Below are 17971 nucleotides of genomic sequence, written 5' to 3'. Positions count from 1 at the left end.
TTATTTACTAATTCTATTAATTGTCTTATACATCAGCAGCGACTTATCTGTTTACTTTTACAGCTAGGAGGAGGTGCTTTACATTATGCGATCGCATGCGATTTTTTGATATTTATTGGCGCATTTATTATTCGCATATATATATTTACATATTTATACACAACAGACACTCGTACGTACACACATATACCAGATATATCCATCAAATATTGCATCAAATACATGCATCGTACACTACTGACACAACTCGAAACATAATACGTGCACAGTTGCTCCACGATTTTAAGTTCGACTTTTTTTCGTGATTTTTTATTTTTTTTATGCAGCTGCTGTAGCGTTATGTATGCGCTTATGCAATACAGTAGATTTTTCTTTTCACGTCTTTTGTGGTTGCTAACAAAGCGATACTTTATATCGAATTTCTCGCGAGGAACGATGCACGCGACGCGTGGATCGCTGGCGTCGCTGCTCGTTTCAGGTTTCGTTAGTGCTGCTTTCCACGTTGCTTTTCTTACGCGGTTTAGAAAATAATGCGATAGAAAATATCCAATAAAGTACTTATTTGCGAATAAAAAAGGGATTCACGACAGGTAGATCAACAGTGTGAAATGGTAATAACTCGCGTACGACGAACACGCACTCGAGTATATGCATGCACTCTTGTTAATTATTGCAAATTCTTACGTATACGTGTATATGCGGAAAACGTGGTAACAGGTTTAATAATTTGCGCGCGATGATTCGATTGAAAGGCATGGAGAACAGATAATGACCGAATTGGCGATTGTTTATGCGAATTATATGAGAAATAATAATACTGTGATAAGTGGAAAATTGATGCCAAAATTATGTGATTTACAAAATTGTAATCAGCCAGTAGTGAAAATTTTATCCATTGAAACTAAAGTTCACTAATTGCTTTCTCGTGTATTAAACAACTGAATAATTAATTAAATCTCGAAATATTTTGTCGTAATAAAAAGAGATACGGTTGTCAGTATATATATATAATCTCTCTCTTATCCTGATGTGATAGGATATAAATTAAATACAAATAATCTCTCGACGCGTACGTCCAGTCCAAAAATTTTGCTCGTTTCAAACAGCGTTCTCGTTCCAGCAAGAACCTTACAAAATGTCGCCCCAATGTAATTTTCCTTGAGCGAAAATTTACGAGCATTACTTCAAATTGACTCACAGCGCGCTCGCCACTTGCCGACCGTCCGTCGTTAATTAGGAACTCAAAAGGACCATTTGCCGCACCTGTCTCTCACTCTTTTAGTCGCGGTGTCAACTACACTATCTGTCTCGCAACAATTCGCGATATGACATACACATACATACATACACACACACACACACGCACACAAATATATATATATATATTCTCTTTCTCTGTAGCTAATACACAAGCCACTATTGTCTTTTGTCTTTGCAGCTCGTGTGTCTTCTGCATATATGTGCAGAGCGTATGTGTGTGCGTATATATGTGCCTCTCTTTCTATTAACCGTTTAATGTATGTATACGTGTGCGTTTCCTAACGAGCTTTCCAGCTTGCCGAAAGCGCGCACTTTAACCCGCGGTTCACACTCGAGCACCCAGTGCGTGCGCTCGAATTAACACACTCGAACAAGGCACGCGCGAAAGTAAAGCAAACAGAGCGAGCGGCACTTGGCGCGAAAGTGACGCTCGTAATACGCTATTATATCTATTATCTGGCTACATATTCCGTGCGATATCCGCGCATGAAGAAAAATTATTCGATGAAAAGAGAAATTCGTTAAAAAAGAAAAAAAAAACAACTGATAGGTAGTGCTAATATTCACAAAACAGCGCTTAAGCGTAGATATTAAAACTATAATGTGCATGGTACTCTAGGATGCTCTGAATTTTATACCTTGAGAGAAGTAGATCTTTGCCTGTATGCCGTAACAATACTTGAACATATATAATTAGTCGATTATATTGGCGATTATTTTGAACGGCTTTATTTTGCAACGAAATTTTGCAAATTATATCAATGCTTTTTTCAATAGTCTTTACAATAATCTAAATTTGAAGAAGAATCTCACCATTCGAGGTCTTGCTCGACTTGCTACTTCTCTCGATGGGAAGCGCAAGAATGTACAAGGAATGGTACGTGATGCATGTGCAGAGTTTCCTTTAACACGTGTGCGCGTATTGACCTGATTGATAATACACCGGAGGATGCTCGTGGAGGCATTTATCGTGTTATCCTCTTGTCCACCCTGATTGCCATCCAAACTCCGTGTCCTTCGACCTTATTGGGCGGGGCGAGGGTGCACCGAGTAACGGCGTGCTACGCCTCTTTGACAGATTTGAACACGGTATTTTAGCTCCATTGGTAGAGTAGAGTGATCTAATTTCTCCCTTTTCTGGGCGTTGGTAAGCACCGGTCTCTAGCTGATGCTAAAATTAGTCCGGTAACACGAGTCGATCAGCCAGCCATGTTACAGACATCAACCCTCCGTCCGTTCTCTCGACGGCATAAATACTCGCGTTCTGATGATTCTTATTACAAGGACTATGTCGTCCACACGTCTGTGTATACGTTGAGTATGTGTGTAAATTTGTCGGTAAGTAGGTTGTTTTGTATTCATAGTGTAAACCGCTTTCTCTAGAAAAGATGCCTTTTTCTTTAGAACAGAAAGAATGTATAGAAAACCAATAGGGATCAGACAGAAAACTGATTGTCCGTCGAATGTAGAGTTTCGGAGTTAGTGTCAAGATACCTAGGATAGCATACCAACGGCCAGAAAAGAAGAAAGAACTAGCGACAAGAAGAAAGGAATGTCAGGTTGGCTCTTTTTAACGCCTCCCTCGAAACAGACCCGAAGTCCACAAAACGGAATGTTCTTTCGCATTACTCGATCCAAAATTGCTAGCTACACGTTATCCTACTTTCACTCTCATTTTTTTCTGTCTTTCTCTCTCTCTCTCTCTCTCTCTCTCTCTCTCTCTCTATATATATATATATATATATATATATATATATATATATATATATACACCTCTTTCTACCTTTCTCTCTCTCTTTCTCTCTATTTTTTCTTGTCTAATTCTTCACTCATGTTCTTTTGCTCAATTTCTCCCCTCTTTGTATCTATCTTATTGTTTCTTTGTATACATTCGTCTTATGTAAAAAGAACGACGTAGTCCCGCCTGTACATTACGCCAGGTTCGGCACGAGCTCTGTGGCTGCTAAACACACTAAAAGCCTAGCAGTAGTCTCTATGCGGCCAGGTGTCAACCGTGGTTACACGTTATTAAGATTTTAATTATTTTATATAAATATTAATAAATTTAATGCGACAATTATATGACGTAATCAATGGAATTGCTCATTTTGTATGCAGGGCAAATTAATTTCTGGAATCTATTTAAGCATTATATACAGAGTGCAATTTATTCAATAATAAATAATACAATTTTTGGAATTTGATTTAGATTATTTGTAAAAAAAATTGTTAAACTGATTTATATATAGTACATGCAACGAAGAAATATGCGCGACGACGTAGTACAAGAGATCTCATGTTTGTCTAATGAATTAACGTGTCACGCGAATAAAGCTAAAAAAATCCGCGACAAGGAAGAAGATCCTTTTTTTATGGCGTAACCACAGCTTTTAAGAGCGCTGTAAAATTACGATGCAGTGGCGCTTTGAAGCTGTTTGCTTTACCAGCCAGGTCATTAATTGACTTCTCGCGTATTCACGTGTTCTTTAACGTGTATCCACGGCTAATGCTCGTCCTCGCCAAAGTAGAAAAATCCTATTCTGTAACGCGCCAGTGTTCCTCAGTACATCTGCTGTTTACATAAATCTCTACTTCCTATTCAATATCGGCCACCTACTATCCTATATATACAATATATTCAAGTTAGTCCAGAATTCCTTTCATTCGACTCTTTGTCAAGTTTTTCTGTCGAGTGCATAGTATGCCATATCAATAAGAGAATTTACATCGTTTTTTGTTATATGTTTATTACTTTTGAATTATTCTAATTTAACAACAGTGCACTAGCTTACGATTATAATTTTTACAAAATATAAAATATAAAACACGGATATTCGATACTTTTCGTACGTATTTATTTTTATTGTAAAGAAATTATCTAAACAAAATTTTTTTATTTACTGTATAACATGTAGCACGAAAAAAGAGCAAAAATTAAAACCTCATTATTACTTTAGGCGCTAATCCAAAATCTTATCAGATTTAATCCTCTTCTAAATATTGGAAGAATCTAGCCTAGCATGAGATCATTCAACGCGAATCAACGAAAGTCCCGAAAATTCGAATGTGATGTTATCAATCTTTCATTACTAAGAGACAATCGTTCGTTTCACTCTTTTTGTCTTTTCTTCCTTGTATATATTCACCTGTCTAACTATTTAGCTCCAAGCAACCATCGAGCAGTGTGATGTGCGATCGTAACCGAAAGAGAGCCAGCGATCATTTGAACAATCGCCTCACCCATTATCCTGTATTGCCTCTTACCGACTGACCCTTCCTCTGACTTTTGCGCCCCCGGCCCTGCCAAGCCAGTCAACCCCTAGCCTTTAGCCCCCCAACCCCCTTTGCCCACATAGATAGAGTGCCATGCCATGCGTGTTCGCTCTTGCTGTAGGTATGTCGCGAGTTTCAACGCGGGGCGTGCAAACGCGGCGAGACGGAGTGCCGGTTTGCGCACCCCCTCGAGACGGTGCAGGCGAACGAGGACGGCTCTGTGACGGTCTGCATGGACGCTGTCAAGGGCCGATGCAATCGGGACCCCTGCCGCTATTTCCACCCCCCTCTGCACCTTCAAGCCCACATTAAGGCCGCACAATCTCGGGCTAGCATTGCGGTAATGCATTCTCTCTCTCTCTCTCTCTCTCTCTCTCTTTCTCTCTCTCTCTCTCTTTCTCTCTCTCTCTCTCTCTCTCTCACTCTTTCTATCTATCTATCTTTCTCTCTCTTTATCTCTATCTTTCTTTTCTATCTTACTTTTTCTTTCTTTACTTCCATTTCTCACATTTTCCTTCTCTTCTCTATAACATTAACTCTCGTCACGGTTATATTTTTCTTTTGTTGCCTCCGATTCATTCTTTCCATCTTTCGTTTGTGTTTTTGTTCTGCCTTTCCTAAATATTTTCTCTAATTTGATTTGACGACTGGTTTGAGTATCTCGACCAGTATTTCCATCTTTGCGTAATAACAAAGTCCATTATCTTGTCTCCTATCAAATCTTTTCTGGGTCCTTAGACGACACAGAGAATTTCCTTCTTGTTTCTTTTTTATCACACATAGAAGATATCCGATCTGTTTTTATTTCTCCATTCTGATTGTCGGTGAATTGTGACAGAATTCTAGTTTACTGACGAAATATAATATAGTATTAATTGTAAAAAATTATAGCAAAATGTTAATTTAGCACAATTCAGAAAAATACTTTGCGATTCTGCATGGTTTCTGTCGTCAAAACACCGACGCTTCTTACCACATTCTGTCTCAACGTGATTGTCCCATTAAACAAAATCTTGAATAAATATAAATGGTTTAATAAATATAAAGTTTACATTTTTTATTTTTTTGCGATAGAATTTGTATTACGAAAATGTAACATGTGAAAATTTTTTTTATAACATTTGGGTTAACAGAACGTTGAACACTATAAAAATTTTTGATATTAATGGGTCAAACAACGATACTAATAATCTCTTTTCCTTTCTACTTTCTTCTTTTTCTGCCTCTCTGCCTCTTTCCAGCCTCGACCTCGCAGATCGTTCCATGTGACGTGTGCTTCATGCAAGTATGTCGTCTTTTTTTTTAATTTTTTTTAATTATCTCTCCGCTGGAAATTGGTCAGTGTCAGAAAGGGTAAAGTAGCGCCCGATGTGCTCTGTCCTTTTTACTGTTGGGCTGCGATAATAAAGTACAGTGGTGTTGATGTCGCTTGTCGTGAAGAGGAAATGACGGAAACGTGTACCGCGATATCGAATTTCATTGTTGTTGCAATGCATCTCTACCATTAAGAAGAATTATTTGTCAAATCTTTATCGTAACGTGTGGATATTTTGTCACTGAAATATTATTGTGCTATCATTTTATTGAAAGGAATAAATACTAATTGAATGTTGTTATATTGAACATCATATAAATGTAGCATTTCAAATTGATTGAATTGGAGATGAATTAATTTAAACAGATAATTATTATTTACATGTTTCACACACACTTTTTATTAGTTTGTCATTTACGGTCAGTCAAATGCAGCTTTATGTTTCTCAAACAAAGATATCGCTAAATAATATAAGACAAAGGTTTTCTACTGTTTAAAATTTATAGATCAGAAATTAATAATTAAAATTAAAATTTGTCTATGACTAAGATTACAAATATATTGCGCTTAATTACCGTCTAATAAGCTTGGAAAGAAATTGCTCTACTATTTTTCTTTTTCTTTTTCATTCGAATATAATTTTTCAGAATCAATCGCTTTTGGCTCCACCTATACTCTCAGATCGTTGATCTGCGCTTTCTCTTTTTTTATCTCCCGTACATTGCTTGATTATCATTACGATTGGATCACCGTCCCACTGTACTTTTAATCTATTGAAAAGTACGTTCTTGAAAAGACAAAAAATTTCAAAATTTCGAAATCGAACGAAGGAAAATATTGATACGTTCCTCGAGATACTCTCGAAAAGACTTTTGTAAGGGACGAGGATGTCACTCGCGGAGAACAAAAGTCTCGAAGTGCACGCATGTTCAACCGCACATTGTTCCTTCTTCCTCCCTTTATCCCCTTTTCCGCACCACACTTTTTTCCCCTTCATTTCATTCGTCCCTAAATCCATACTTCCTTTACTTTCACTCTGTCTCTCTATCACAGTCTCTTTCTCTTTTTTTTTTACTATCGTTTACTGTCATCCTCTCTTTCAGTTTCCTGGGTTTGCGTCGAAGGGAGCTTTTCCTTGCTGCGCTGCTTTTCGCCAATCTACGTCGAGTGTATACGTCGTCGGGCTTCTCCCTTAATCGCAGTAGCCCCTCTACGTGCTTTACACGCTGTTGAACACATATCAAGTTCTCAAAGTATAATGTCCATGCGCGATCTCTGACTCATTGTCAGATATTTGTACACACGACGTCGATCATTGTGCGCGTGAAAAAAGATTAACGATAGAGTAATAATATTGGCCAATTGTTGCGCAGTGCTCAAGTTGTGTGATAGTTACGCTAGGAGTACGATGAACCGCTATATTTAGTGATTCAAATAATTCATATCAACTAATTTTAATTTAAAAATGATGAAACTATTATAAATGTAATACATTCTTCACACATGCATTCTTTCGATTTACATTCTAACAATTTTTATAAAAACGATTTTTATAAAAATGGAAAACGCAGAATGCGACATCGTCTCCCATGTAACTATCATAAAGACATTTATTTTATTACTTTTTTCCTCTGACTTTTCCTGATTATCTCCTCATCTTCTTATAATGCAATTACTATTTACGATTACTATTTTTTTTTCCAACAATCGTACAGTTCTCGTCCCATGTTTGTCGCTTTTGTGTTCGTCCATATTTTACATCTCCTGTATGATGTTCAGCCGTTTCTGTAGTGTGTAGTGAGTAGTACACGAGGCAAAATTGTTAACATCACAAAAACACCACTGTTCTATTTCTCTCTTTCTAGCAGCCTATCGCAGCTACCCAGGTGCAAAGAACTAGTTGCAATACACCAATCACCTGTTCGGTACCTAGGTCATAATGAATATGAATATTTTCGCAGCCATGTGCACGCTCCATTCCCTTTCAAATTTCAAAATTTACATCATTATATACATTTTCGCATTAGACTGATTCATATTTTGAAATTTAATTCTGATATATGTCAGAGTTAGCGGTATTTGAAATTAGCTCTAATTCAATAATCATTTAATTATATAATTTATTTATTAAAAGTCTCACCATATAATATGTTAATTAAATTTATTAACTATAAACATATTCATACATGAATCATATTGAGTCGTACGATTTATTAATAATTAGCCAATTGGTAGAGTTTTCGATGAATTAAATTGATGTAAAGTGAATATGGGAATAGAACGTGATCACGTCCTTGTAAATAAGATGTAGTTGAGAAAAGATATCTCTCTTACGAATGACACGTACACCACCCTGCTGACAAGCTGTGCTGCACGAAACCCGGCTATCAACCCCGCTGCTGTTTTGCTGCCCCACACAAAACTGCTACACTAAGAATCCCCGAAAGATACGTATATACATAGAAGACAGTGAATAAAACAGTAGAAGAAACAAACAGATACGACGGGTTTGTTGGGAGGTGTGTGTGGGCCACGCGGTGAAATGTCGTTGTCCACTTTCCGTTGTCAAATCTGTCTCTCGTAACAAGTGTGCAATAGTCCGCGGTGACGTTAACGTCTATTACGAAGATCGCGCAATATTCGCAGCCGCGGAACAGCACGAGGATAATCGTTAGCAGCTACTCGCTCGCTCGTAATTCGTTCATTAAGCAAGATTTAAATTAAGAGCCGTTTCAACACCGTTGTCCTCCGACCGCTCCTGGCCGCTTAATTCCGTTCGTCTTCCTGGAAAAAGCTGCGCACGGTTCGATCGAACGTCCCCTTTGCTGTCATTTATTGTCCTCGTTATTATTTCAATTAAACCGAGAGTGATTAATCGCGGTCGTGAAAATTGTCACGGTCGGTCAGGGGTCAACGGTTCGGTTTACGAGTTCGTTCCGGTCGACGAATGGATAATCGGTCGGATCAGGATTATCTTTGCAAACGTGTTTAGTACAAAATGTGACTGGACGGTGGCCGGTTTTCAGAATCATTACGTATTCGTAAATAGTGCGGGATGGACGCAACGTATTCGTTTTCCGTAGACTCGATCACCGTGCTTCGATTCGTGAGCTAGTCTCCGAGATACGAGCGTGTTCATTATCCGGGAAATGGAAAGCAATAAAAAGTAAAGGCTAGAGAAAAAGAAAAAAAAAACAAAAGTAAAAGAGAGAGAAAGAGCGAGAAAGACTTTCAGCGACGTCGCGCGGAAGACCTGCAGCCACACCCGGACACAATGGAGGAAAAGTCTCACATGGATGATTGCGGCAGACCAGCTTGTTGGCAGGGAAGTCTCATTCTCTAAAAGTGGTTTTCAATTTCCCAAGGGTGCATACCGCGTACCGACGAAATCACCTTCGTCCGAATTTGCCTCAGGGGTTACGGATCGCCGTGGATCTTTTAGAGAACGAAACACGGCCACAGAATACGGAAATGCTTGTTTTACCAATTTTCTCCGCTTTATTCCCTTTTTCAGATGGCCCGTCGATGGTTCGACGCCGCGGAAAAATAAAAAAAGATTAGGTTTATCCTTAATTTTCAATTATACGGAAATTCTTCATATAGGTACATGGTCGTTAAGAATATGTAAAATTAACTCGTCTGAGATTTAAAGACAGTAGTATTAGTATATGTTTATTGAGTTTAATAACAATCGTCAAATATTTCAATAATAAGCTACATTTTAGCAACAAATGCATTTGCACGATAGACATGCATTTTCTCTCGTAAATATATGAGCAATCGAGCACGATAACATTTTTTTTTGTCTTGACTGGCACGATTATTACTTGTATGGCTTTCACAAGTTCTTTTAATACAGCCATTCGAATAATGCGTTTTAACGAGTTGATAATGAAGTCTACGGTTAGCTCGATGTGCATTGTCCGTATCGGCGACGCCAATGAGGGCCATGCTGAATCACATCGCGACGTAATGCACTCTTCGGAATTGGTATGCCATAATGAATGTTTGTCAAGTGTCAAGAGTTCCCAAGCACGTAAAAGTGCAGTATCTACCATTGAAATCGCATATATACGACACGCACGAGTCATAAAGACTCGCGCATTCTCGATCTGTACAGAACAAAATCATCGTCGCACATGTAAATATGTACACGCGCTATGCACACACCGACACACACACACATATATACACCACAGACATGTCATAAACACACACCGTTATCCTGCCCCTCAAAGAAGATGCCGACGACAACAGCGAGTTCGAGAGATTTGAACATGTACTCTGATGCTCACAAGAGAATGATGTAAATGAATTTACGAACTAAATCAATGTGTTTTTCGCAAATTTTTCAGGTATTGTAAAGATAGAAAAACGAGAAGTGTGGGTACTAATAGAGACGTTCCTCCTCTTTTGCTTCATTTATAATCTCTTGCACATATTTCTCTGTAATTCTTTCTACCTCCTCACTATATATATAATTTTCTATTTCTCTCTCTCTTTCTCTCTCTCTCTCTCTCTCTCTCTCTCTCTCTCTCTCTCGATTGCCCTCTCTGTTTCGCAAGGCGCCGAAAGGGAAGAGCGAATTGTAGCCGGATGCTGATGCAAAGCGAGAGAGAAAAGTGGAGCGGGAAGCCAAAGAGTTATTTTACATATGTATTTGTATGTATTTTGTACGTGAAAGAGAGTGTCCATACGCAAATATAGATTAGGAGAGGCAGACGCAAAACTAATGAACTTGGAGAGAGTGCCTCGATTATTGCAGGTGTTGCCGCAGTCAGAAACGCCAGCCGAAAGCCCGATGTCGATGGACGATGAAGTGGGACCGGTTCTCTTTTGTACCACGCGTCTCCCTATCTACGTGCCCCTTCCCACGCTCTACGTTTGATTCTGATTTTCCAATATTATTAAGATTTGCGCTTTTCTTTTAGTCACCGTAATACTGCCGTAAATGTGTCATTTCTCTCTCTTCTTAACGTGGATCAAATAACGAATTAGTGCCTATTAGCTCGCAGATTGCTGACGCCAGTCCGTTGGTCTTACCTAAAGCGACTTACCTACTATAATTATTATTATTATTATTATTGATTATCTTTATTATCATTATTATCATCATTGTCTTTATTATTATTGCCATTACTATTAATCGGTGATATTTACACTCGTGTCTTTCTCGTAGAAACTTCTGCTCTGCGAGTCATCACGTTGCTGTATGCAATTTAAGAGAGCAATGCAGTTAACCGATAAACGCGGCGTTAGAAACGAGGAAAATATAATAATAAAATTGCGTTATTTGCTTACAATACGCGACATATATCTTCAACGAGTTCTTTACTTGTTAGAAATTTGAAGCCCATCGCGTTTTAAGCGGAGTGAGAAAGATATAAAACACCCAATTTTGAGTACCAAAAAATATTACGCAACAAATTATAACGAAAGTGTCTTGCTAAATTTTGTTAACCAATATAAATAATTGTATTGGCGCATTATTGTTAGCCGTGTTTATCAGACGATTGCGATTGCGCATCTGACTAAAGCCGTTTGCGTTTTACTCGCACGAGTTCCTGTTCTTTGCTTTTACATCTTTGTGTGTTACAAAGATATATCGATAACAAATTATATTTGTTTATATCTATTTTCATATTCAGCTACTTTCGAAATTTCCTCGTAGCTCGTGCTTCGCGTTAATAAGCGTGAAAGATTAAAACGGTAAAAAATATAGTTGTGGTGGAAACGATCAAGTGGCGTGATAAATGGAAGCAATTATGTCACTCAGGATACACGTGCGAGTAACTCGAGCGGTGCATTTATACCCATCGGGTAATATGTATTGGTGCGCGTCTTATACGCGCGATCGTGTAATAAAAATATCGTAAACCGTAAATTTTCTAAAATGTACATACGTGTGCGCGTATGCGCGTACGTTGTGCACATTTGCCGGCACACAGACACGAGTGTGTGCCGATCAGCGTGATACGGCGGGCCGCGGATAATTCGCGAACACCTGCGTACTTTTCTGCGAAACACATCTACACGCATACGCACACTCATAATAATATATGTTCTTTCTTTTTTTTTTACATAAAACAAAAAAAATATCGCGACTGTCGTTTCTTGCCTTAGCCTCAACTGGTCTGTTTTTCTTTTTTTGATTTTTATCTTGCCCTCTTCCGCCTGACGATGCTTCTACATGCTTGCTGACAATACCTTCGTGCGCTTCGCTACCTGCCAATTAACGCCTGCGAAACATTGCCAACCGAAACTCGGAAAAAACCGTGCCAACATAAATAATAAAATCAACGCAAATAATATGTACTGTCGACCGATGCCATCGCACGCATATGCCAAAATACGAAACAAAATATATATGCCACTATTATCGCCATCGATTTCGCAACAATTCAACGCAATATACATATATATCAATATGCTACACACGAAAAACGAAAATGTCTCGACTGGGGATGTCTCGGGAATGCCGAAAATGCGGAAACGGATGTGGTCAACGCACGGTGACGCATGGAAAATTATCAAAACAAAATCTTTATATACGCATAAAACATGACGAAAAAAAAACGTGGATCGGAAAAATCAAACAAACGTGTGAAAATGAAAAAAAAAAAAAAAAATATGCGAAACGATAACGAAAAATGCAGACGGCGACGATGCCGACGAACGTAACGGGAATGAGTGCGTTGGCTGGCGGAGTATCAGGAGTGCCGGCAGCTGCGATGCCCGGAGGACTTCAAAGCGCCGGTATGGCGAGTCTCGAGCTCGGCAAGAAGCGGATGCGCGACTCCAATGATGATCTGCTAATGGTACCACGGCTTATGCATGAAATACACTTTCCTTTTTCGTAGATGGACTCCGGTAAAGTGGCCTTGACATTAATCAAACTTATTTCTCTTTGCAAAAATCCCCGATACATACGTGTGTTATTTTTAAAAATATTTCATACTTTGATATAAAACAGAAATATTATTTCAATAAAGAATTGATCGATAGGTACAATACAAAAGAAAAAAGAATTATAGCGACGATATATCTTGGATATATACGCGTAACGTGCTATAGATATCATGGTATCGGATATTAGATAAAGTTATAATTAATAAAATTAATTGAGTCGATTTAACGGTTGCGGTATCGGCAAATTTTCGACGTCGTTAAGCAAGATGTAAGAAATTAGCCATTAGTATATAATCTCATGCTAATCTCACAAACTTCCAAACTGACGTTTGCCCGTACTCGCTCGGTGTTGAATCCGGAGAAACTTTCCAAATGGAAAGGTTGAAGCTCATGTCTGCCGTCGTAAACGTAATCGACTTCTGCCAGTCTCGTATTATGAATGACACCGCGATTTTGCGGTGCAGTAAAGTTCGGACGATCGCGACGAAACGATTCAGGCCATTTTCTGGAGATTCCAGGTAGTCGTATCTTTAAGTTACGAGTATAGTTATTGCGATTGTGAATACACTGCCGAGCGCGCTTAGAGCTCTAGCTCCTGTCTTTCATTTTTATTTCTAACAAGAGTCCCGCTGTTTCTCTATCAGCCAGAAAAGACGGGCGTTCCGAGAGAGAACGTGTTCCAGCCGACGTGTAACTCTAACGATACGAGACATCGCGTTTGTTTAATCCCTTCAGCACTAGCGACGCTATGTGTACGCCATACAATTGAAGTTTATTGGAATACCGGTAACATCACACACGGCGTCATAACTGAAACCTCTATGAGCACGGTGACGCCACATATGGCGTCATTATTGAAACCTCTGTAATATCACCGTGTAGAACATCACCGTGGAAACCTTTACGATACCGATGGCATATAGTATACGATACGATATCATACGATATCATGATTGAAATCTTTTTCATACCAACGTAATGGCATTATCTGTAATGGCATAATCTGTAAACAATTTTATTAATATTAATAACATATATGAATTCATGTACATGAGTAAAAAAATTCTGTTTTATACTTAAAGTCATTTTCCAAAAAAATTATTTATTGCTGAAGGGATTGTATTTTTTGAGTTACATTATATTCGGTCCATTTATCTTAACGCGCAACATTTATTCTCGTATCGAGTTGTACACGATACGTATCGGCTTTTATCCAAAAACAACCGTGTAAGAAATTCTAGAGACTCTATCTTTTTTTTCTCTTGATTTCGCTTCCCACTGTCGTTCGTTGCAATGTTGTTCGTACCAGAGCTTACGCCTCGTAATGTATTTATAGATCGCTTACTACTTTTTTTCGATCGTCAGCCACGTGTTTTTAATACCATTCGCAGAAAACATTTCTCTGTGAAGCAATATGTAAATAACGCGTATTTTGAAGTTGTGTCAAATGTGGAGACACGTTAAGCGTGGCTGGTGAATATCATATATGATTTAACGTACACTCACCTTTTGGCGATTTCTCGATCAATGACATCAGTGGATCCACGATCGGATGAAAAAAGCTCATCTTCATCACGATCGTCATCCGCTCGTTGATCGCGCTTACATTTCGAAACACGCACGCACTATTGAAACACTTGAAAAAAATTCAAGTGCGGATGATATGCGTTGAAAAATAAGTCTCTTTAATGTTTGGCGAAATTACGTGATCACGACATGCAATATTTTTTTTGCTTTCCTGTCAAATCTTTTGCATTTGTAATAGATTATTTGTTTCGACAAATTTTATTTCTCTATTTATATAAAGAATTGAAGAAATGCAACAACAACGGTGCCTTGTTAAATTTTTCGAGATATATGTATTTGAAAAAGTGTGGATTGAAAAACCGAAGATTCCTTAATGTTGAAAACTTAATGAATTATTGTGAATGCAAAGGGCGCAAAAGTTGACGCAAAAGTGCGCGCGTGCTTCGATGCGAGCTCGGTGAGAAAACTATCGAGACTCTAATCTCCGTACGTCAGGACCCCCTCACGAAACGAAACGGAAAAGAGAGGAAAAAGGGCGAGTCATGAGGCCCTGAAGGCTCGCACTATTGCGGTATGCTACAAATTCCGCGTACTGTGGAGTGCTGCGTCTACGGAGCGTTAGATCTATATAAATTCTGAGCTTGCGCCGATGATGCATGTTGTGCTTAAGCGACTACCGAGGTGATGGTGGACGTAACGTCATCCCCTCGACGCTCTGGACGATGACTGAAGTTTTAACAGTTTTTTTAACGCGGAGGATTGTCGAGCGGACCCTCATCGCGACGCGTTTCGAGACATTGAGAGATTCGCTGTCCGCGAGACGGCCTGTCTTCGTTAGAGTTATGTCGAGTCTGCTAAAGAGCACTGTAGATCGCTTATATACACTCGCTACTTATTTTTTGATACTACCTTTTCTTTTATCTCAGTCTTTACATATAAATATTACATATATATATATATATATATATCGCTCTTTTTCTCTGTCTCTCTGTCGCTCATACTGTCAATCAGGATTTGAACCGCGATCGACAGATTCGTTCGGGCTTGCGACGTGATTTTATCCATGTGCAACTTTCTAACTTCGAGCGTCAGGATGAGAATGGATTTTCGCTGTACAAATAGGGGTTTCCTACGGAAAGCGCGCATAACTTCTCGGTATATTTTCGGTATGGAGTTTTCAATGCGTATACGCCCCGCGCGCGAAGAGAAAGAAAAAGTGCCTGCAGAAAATTCATATAAATTCATAAGAAGGCAGACTCTTGCTGCAGAAATGTATCAATATTCCAGAACAAGAATTCTAAAGCGTGATAATATCGGAACAGCGAAAACGAAAATGGATTTTCATCGTACAGAATGTATCGTAAGATATGAGAATTACGGGATGTTTTCTTTGGTGAATTTGAAGTTGCACTATTTTCTTCGAACGCAGAGCAAATGGGCGAAGAAATCTTTTTCTAGTGAACTTTAAATAAATTTTATTGCAATAAAAGTTAACTTTCAAAAGATTTTTGCCAAAAATTTTCAATTTGCAAATCTTGTAATATATAACAATTGGAATGAAGAAACAATCGACTCCAAATTTGTTAAGGAAAATAACGTTACCATTATTTCACAGATTTCATAATACACGTTGCATAGTTCTTTTTCTAAAGCGCATTAATTTTTGTTTCACAGTGTTTTGTAAAAATTGGACAAACCTTTGTTACAATGATGTATAAATATATTTTCGAAAATCTTAATAGATAATGTCGCTCAATGTAAACTTTAGAAATTGAAAAAAATACATTGCCTTTTGCGTGATAGATTGCGGTTGCACATTTCCAACTAAACCAAAACGCAATGAGACGCTTGTACGCTTTCGCGCACACGCGCTTACTGGCAACGTTCACAATTACGTTTATTTTCTCCGTTATTCGCGAAGCGCATACGATGAAAAGCAAGCGGAGTCGTTCGCGGCGCAAATTGGGAAGCTTGCACGCAATCTCGCGGCACGAGGATCGTATCCATGCGTCGTTGCGACTCCGAATCCTTAATCGGTGAGCAACCGCGAACACGTGTTAACACGCATATACATATATGTATGTATCTGTGCCACTGCGACAGTATGTTTTACCCCGGCTACTTCACTATCAGCTTCTGAGCTTCTGCATCTCGTCTACGCAGCTTCTAACTCAAACGTGTTACACCTCGATAGAGACTTTGATTTGGCTTTCCCCTCTTTGTTGCGCACACGTCTGTCGCAGGCGACTTACCAAAGTGTCCGCTCACCACGTATCACCGCAAGCCTACCAGCTTTCGTGAATTCGTGTTGTTGCAAGTCTCGCATCTCTTGTCGATATCGCGAAGCCTTTTGTTCTCCGAGCCCAACTCTGCGCCTTTTATTAATATCTCTTGTCGATCGCTCTCCTGCTCTTTTCTTTCTCTTTCTCTTTATCTTCTTTTCTCTCTCTACATCTTTCTCTACAGTCTCTTCATTTTGTCCGCGGGAAAGAAAAATTTGTTCATCTTGTATTTGTATGACGCGGAAACGTGCGCAAAACTTACAGACTGAGCATTAGCGTCGGCATTTATTGCAGCGCGATTCCTTCGCCCTCGCAATAGTCGTACACGATAGGAAGGCGACAGTGCAGTTTTAACGGTTTTAATCGTTTATTAATATATGATCACGGTCTCTCTTTAATCGAGCCGCGCCCGGTCCCCGATATTAACAATGGCTGGTCTTTCTGACACGCTCCCAATAGTAGAAACAGAGGAAAAGTGCAAAAGAAAGAAAGAAAGAAAGAACGAACGAAACGAACGAAACATTTTGCAGTTATCCAACAACGAAACGTCGTCGTTTGGGAACGTCGCCGCAAGCTGCGTCATCGGCACAACTTTTACACACTACCACAACCCAACACCCCTCTCCACCGCGCCACCGTCAACCCCTGTTTCTTTGAGACACGACCCTCTCTCGTTTCCCGTCTCGAAAATTCAATTATACAGACGCAACGCGCCTCGTCCTCGAAATTAGTTGAAACCGATCCTGTCTTTGTTGCAGATGGACATGAAGTCTGTCGGGTCGTTCTACTACGAGAACTTTGTAAGTGCAGAACCTAAACACTGAATCATAATTCATACAGCTGCGATTCGTTTCTTCGCGCGCATCATTTTATTTGTACCCGCGATTAACTTATCTTTTATTAATATGATCTTCCGTTCAAAGGAGATACTTTTACAAAGGAGATTTAAACTTGCAGCGAGATGCAAAAACTACCGAAATTCTTTTTGAGTTGTTATTCAATTCGCAAGCATCGTAAAATGGCATTATCGATATATTAGCGAGATATAATACAGGGATTGTTTCGTCGCTTTTGCAAAACAGCAATAATATCGCTAAAATTATATGACCTCTCTCGGCAGAAAACAGTAACGAAACGATGCGATGTGTTGTTGTTTCGCAAAGATAACGAAATCGCTGGTTAATAATGGCTTATCGATAACAGTCCATCTTACGATATTAGTTCGCTACTCGAGTTATAATACGATTAATTTTGATTGCTTTGTCGCGAACGTCAAACCTGACGTCCCCTGCACGGCTGGATCAAGAGAAACCATGAGCACGCAAAAGAGAACGATATATCGTATTCCCGGCCGAAACGGAGTCGAGGCTTTCACGGAGGAAGCTTCCGCTCGAGTGGCCACACC

General features: G+C 39.1%; 1 protein-coding gene across 15 annotated transcripts in view; it reads left to right on the top strand.

Moving 5' to 3' along the window:
• Positions 1-17971, top strand: part of mbl (muscleblind) — a 363403-nt gene that overhangs the window by 312374 nt on the left and 33058 nt on the right. For 4 of the 15 annotated variants that reach the window (XR_010890288.1, XM_067355288.1, XM_067355287.1 and 1 more), the window contains 3 exons: positions 4655-4873; positions 12505-12666; positions 17325-17366. The exons of 4 other annotated variants lie outside the window; for them this stretch is intronic. Coding sequence is in view for 10 of the 11 variants with exons in the window: in XM_067355288.1 (XP_067211389.1) it covers positions 4655-4873; positions 12505-12666; positions 17325-17366 (423 nt within the window). In the remaining variant the exon portion in view is untranslated. Of the gene's footprint in view, positions 1-4654; positions 4874-6951; positions 12667-17324; positions 17367-17971 lie in introns of those variants that run through there. 7 more of the 15 variants (XM_067355297.1, XM_067355292.1, XM_067355294.1 and 4 more) reach the window with 4 other exon arrangements.

The sequence above is a fragment of the Linepithema humile genome, chromosome 5 (genome assembly GCF_040581485.1).
Source record: "Linepithema humile isolate Giens D197 chromosome 5, Lhum_UNIL_v1.0, whole genome shotgun sequence".
In the NCBI taxonomy this organism is placed as follows: Eukaryota; Metazoa; Arthropoda; class Insecta; order Hymenoptera; family Formicidae; genus Linepithema; species Linepithema humile.
This window is presented reverse-complemented; position numbering and strand designations above follow the sequence as displayed.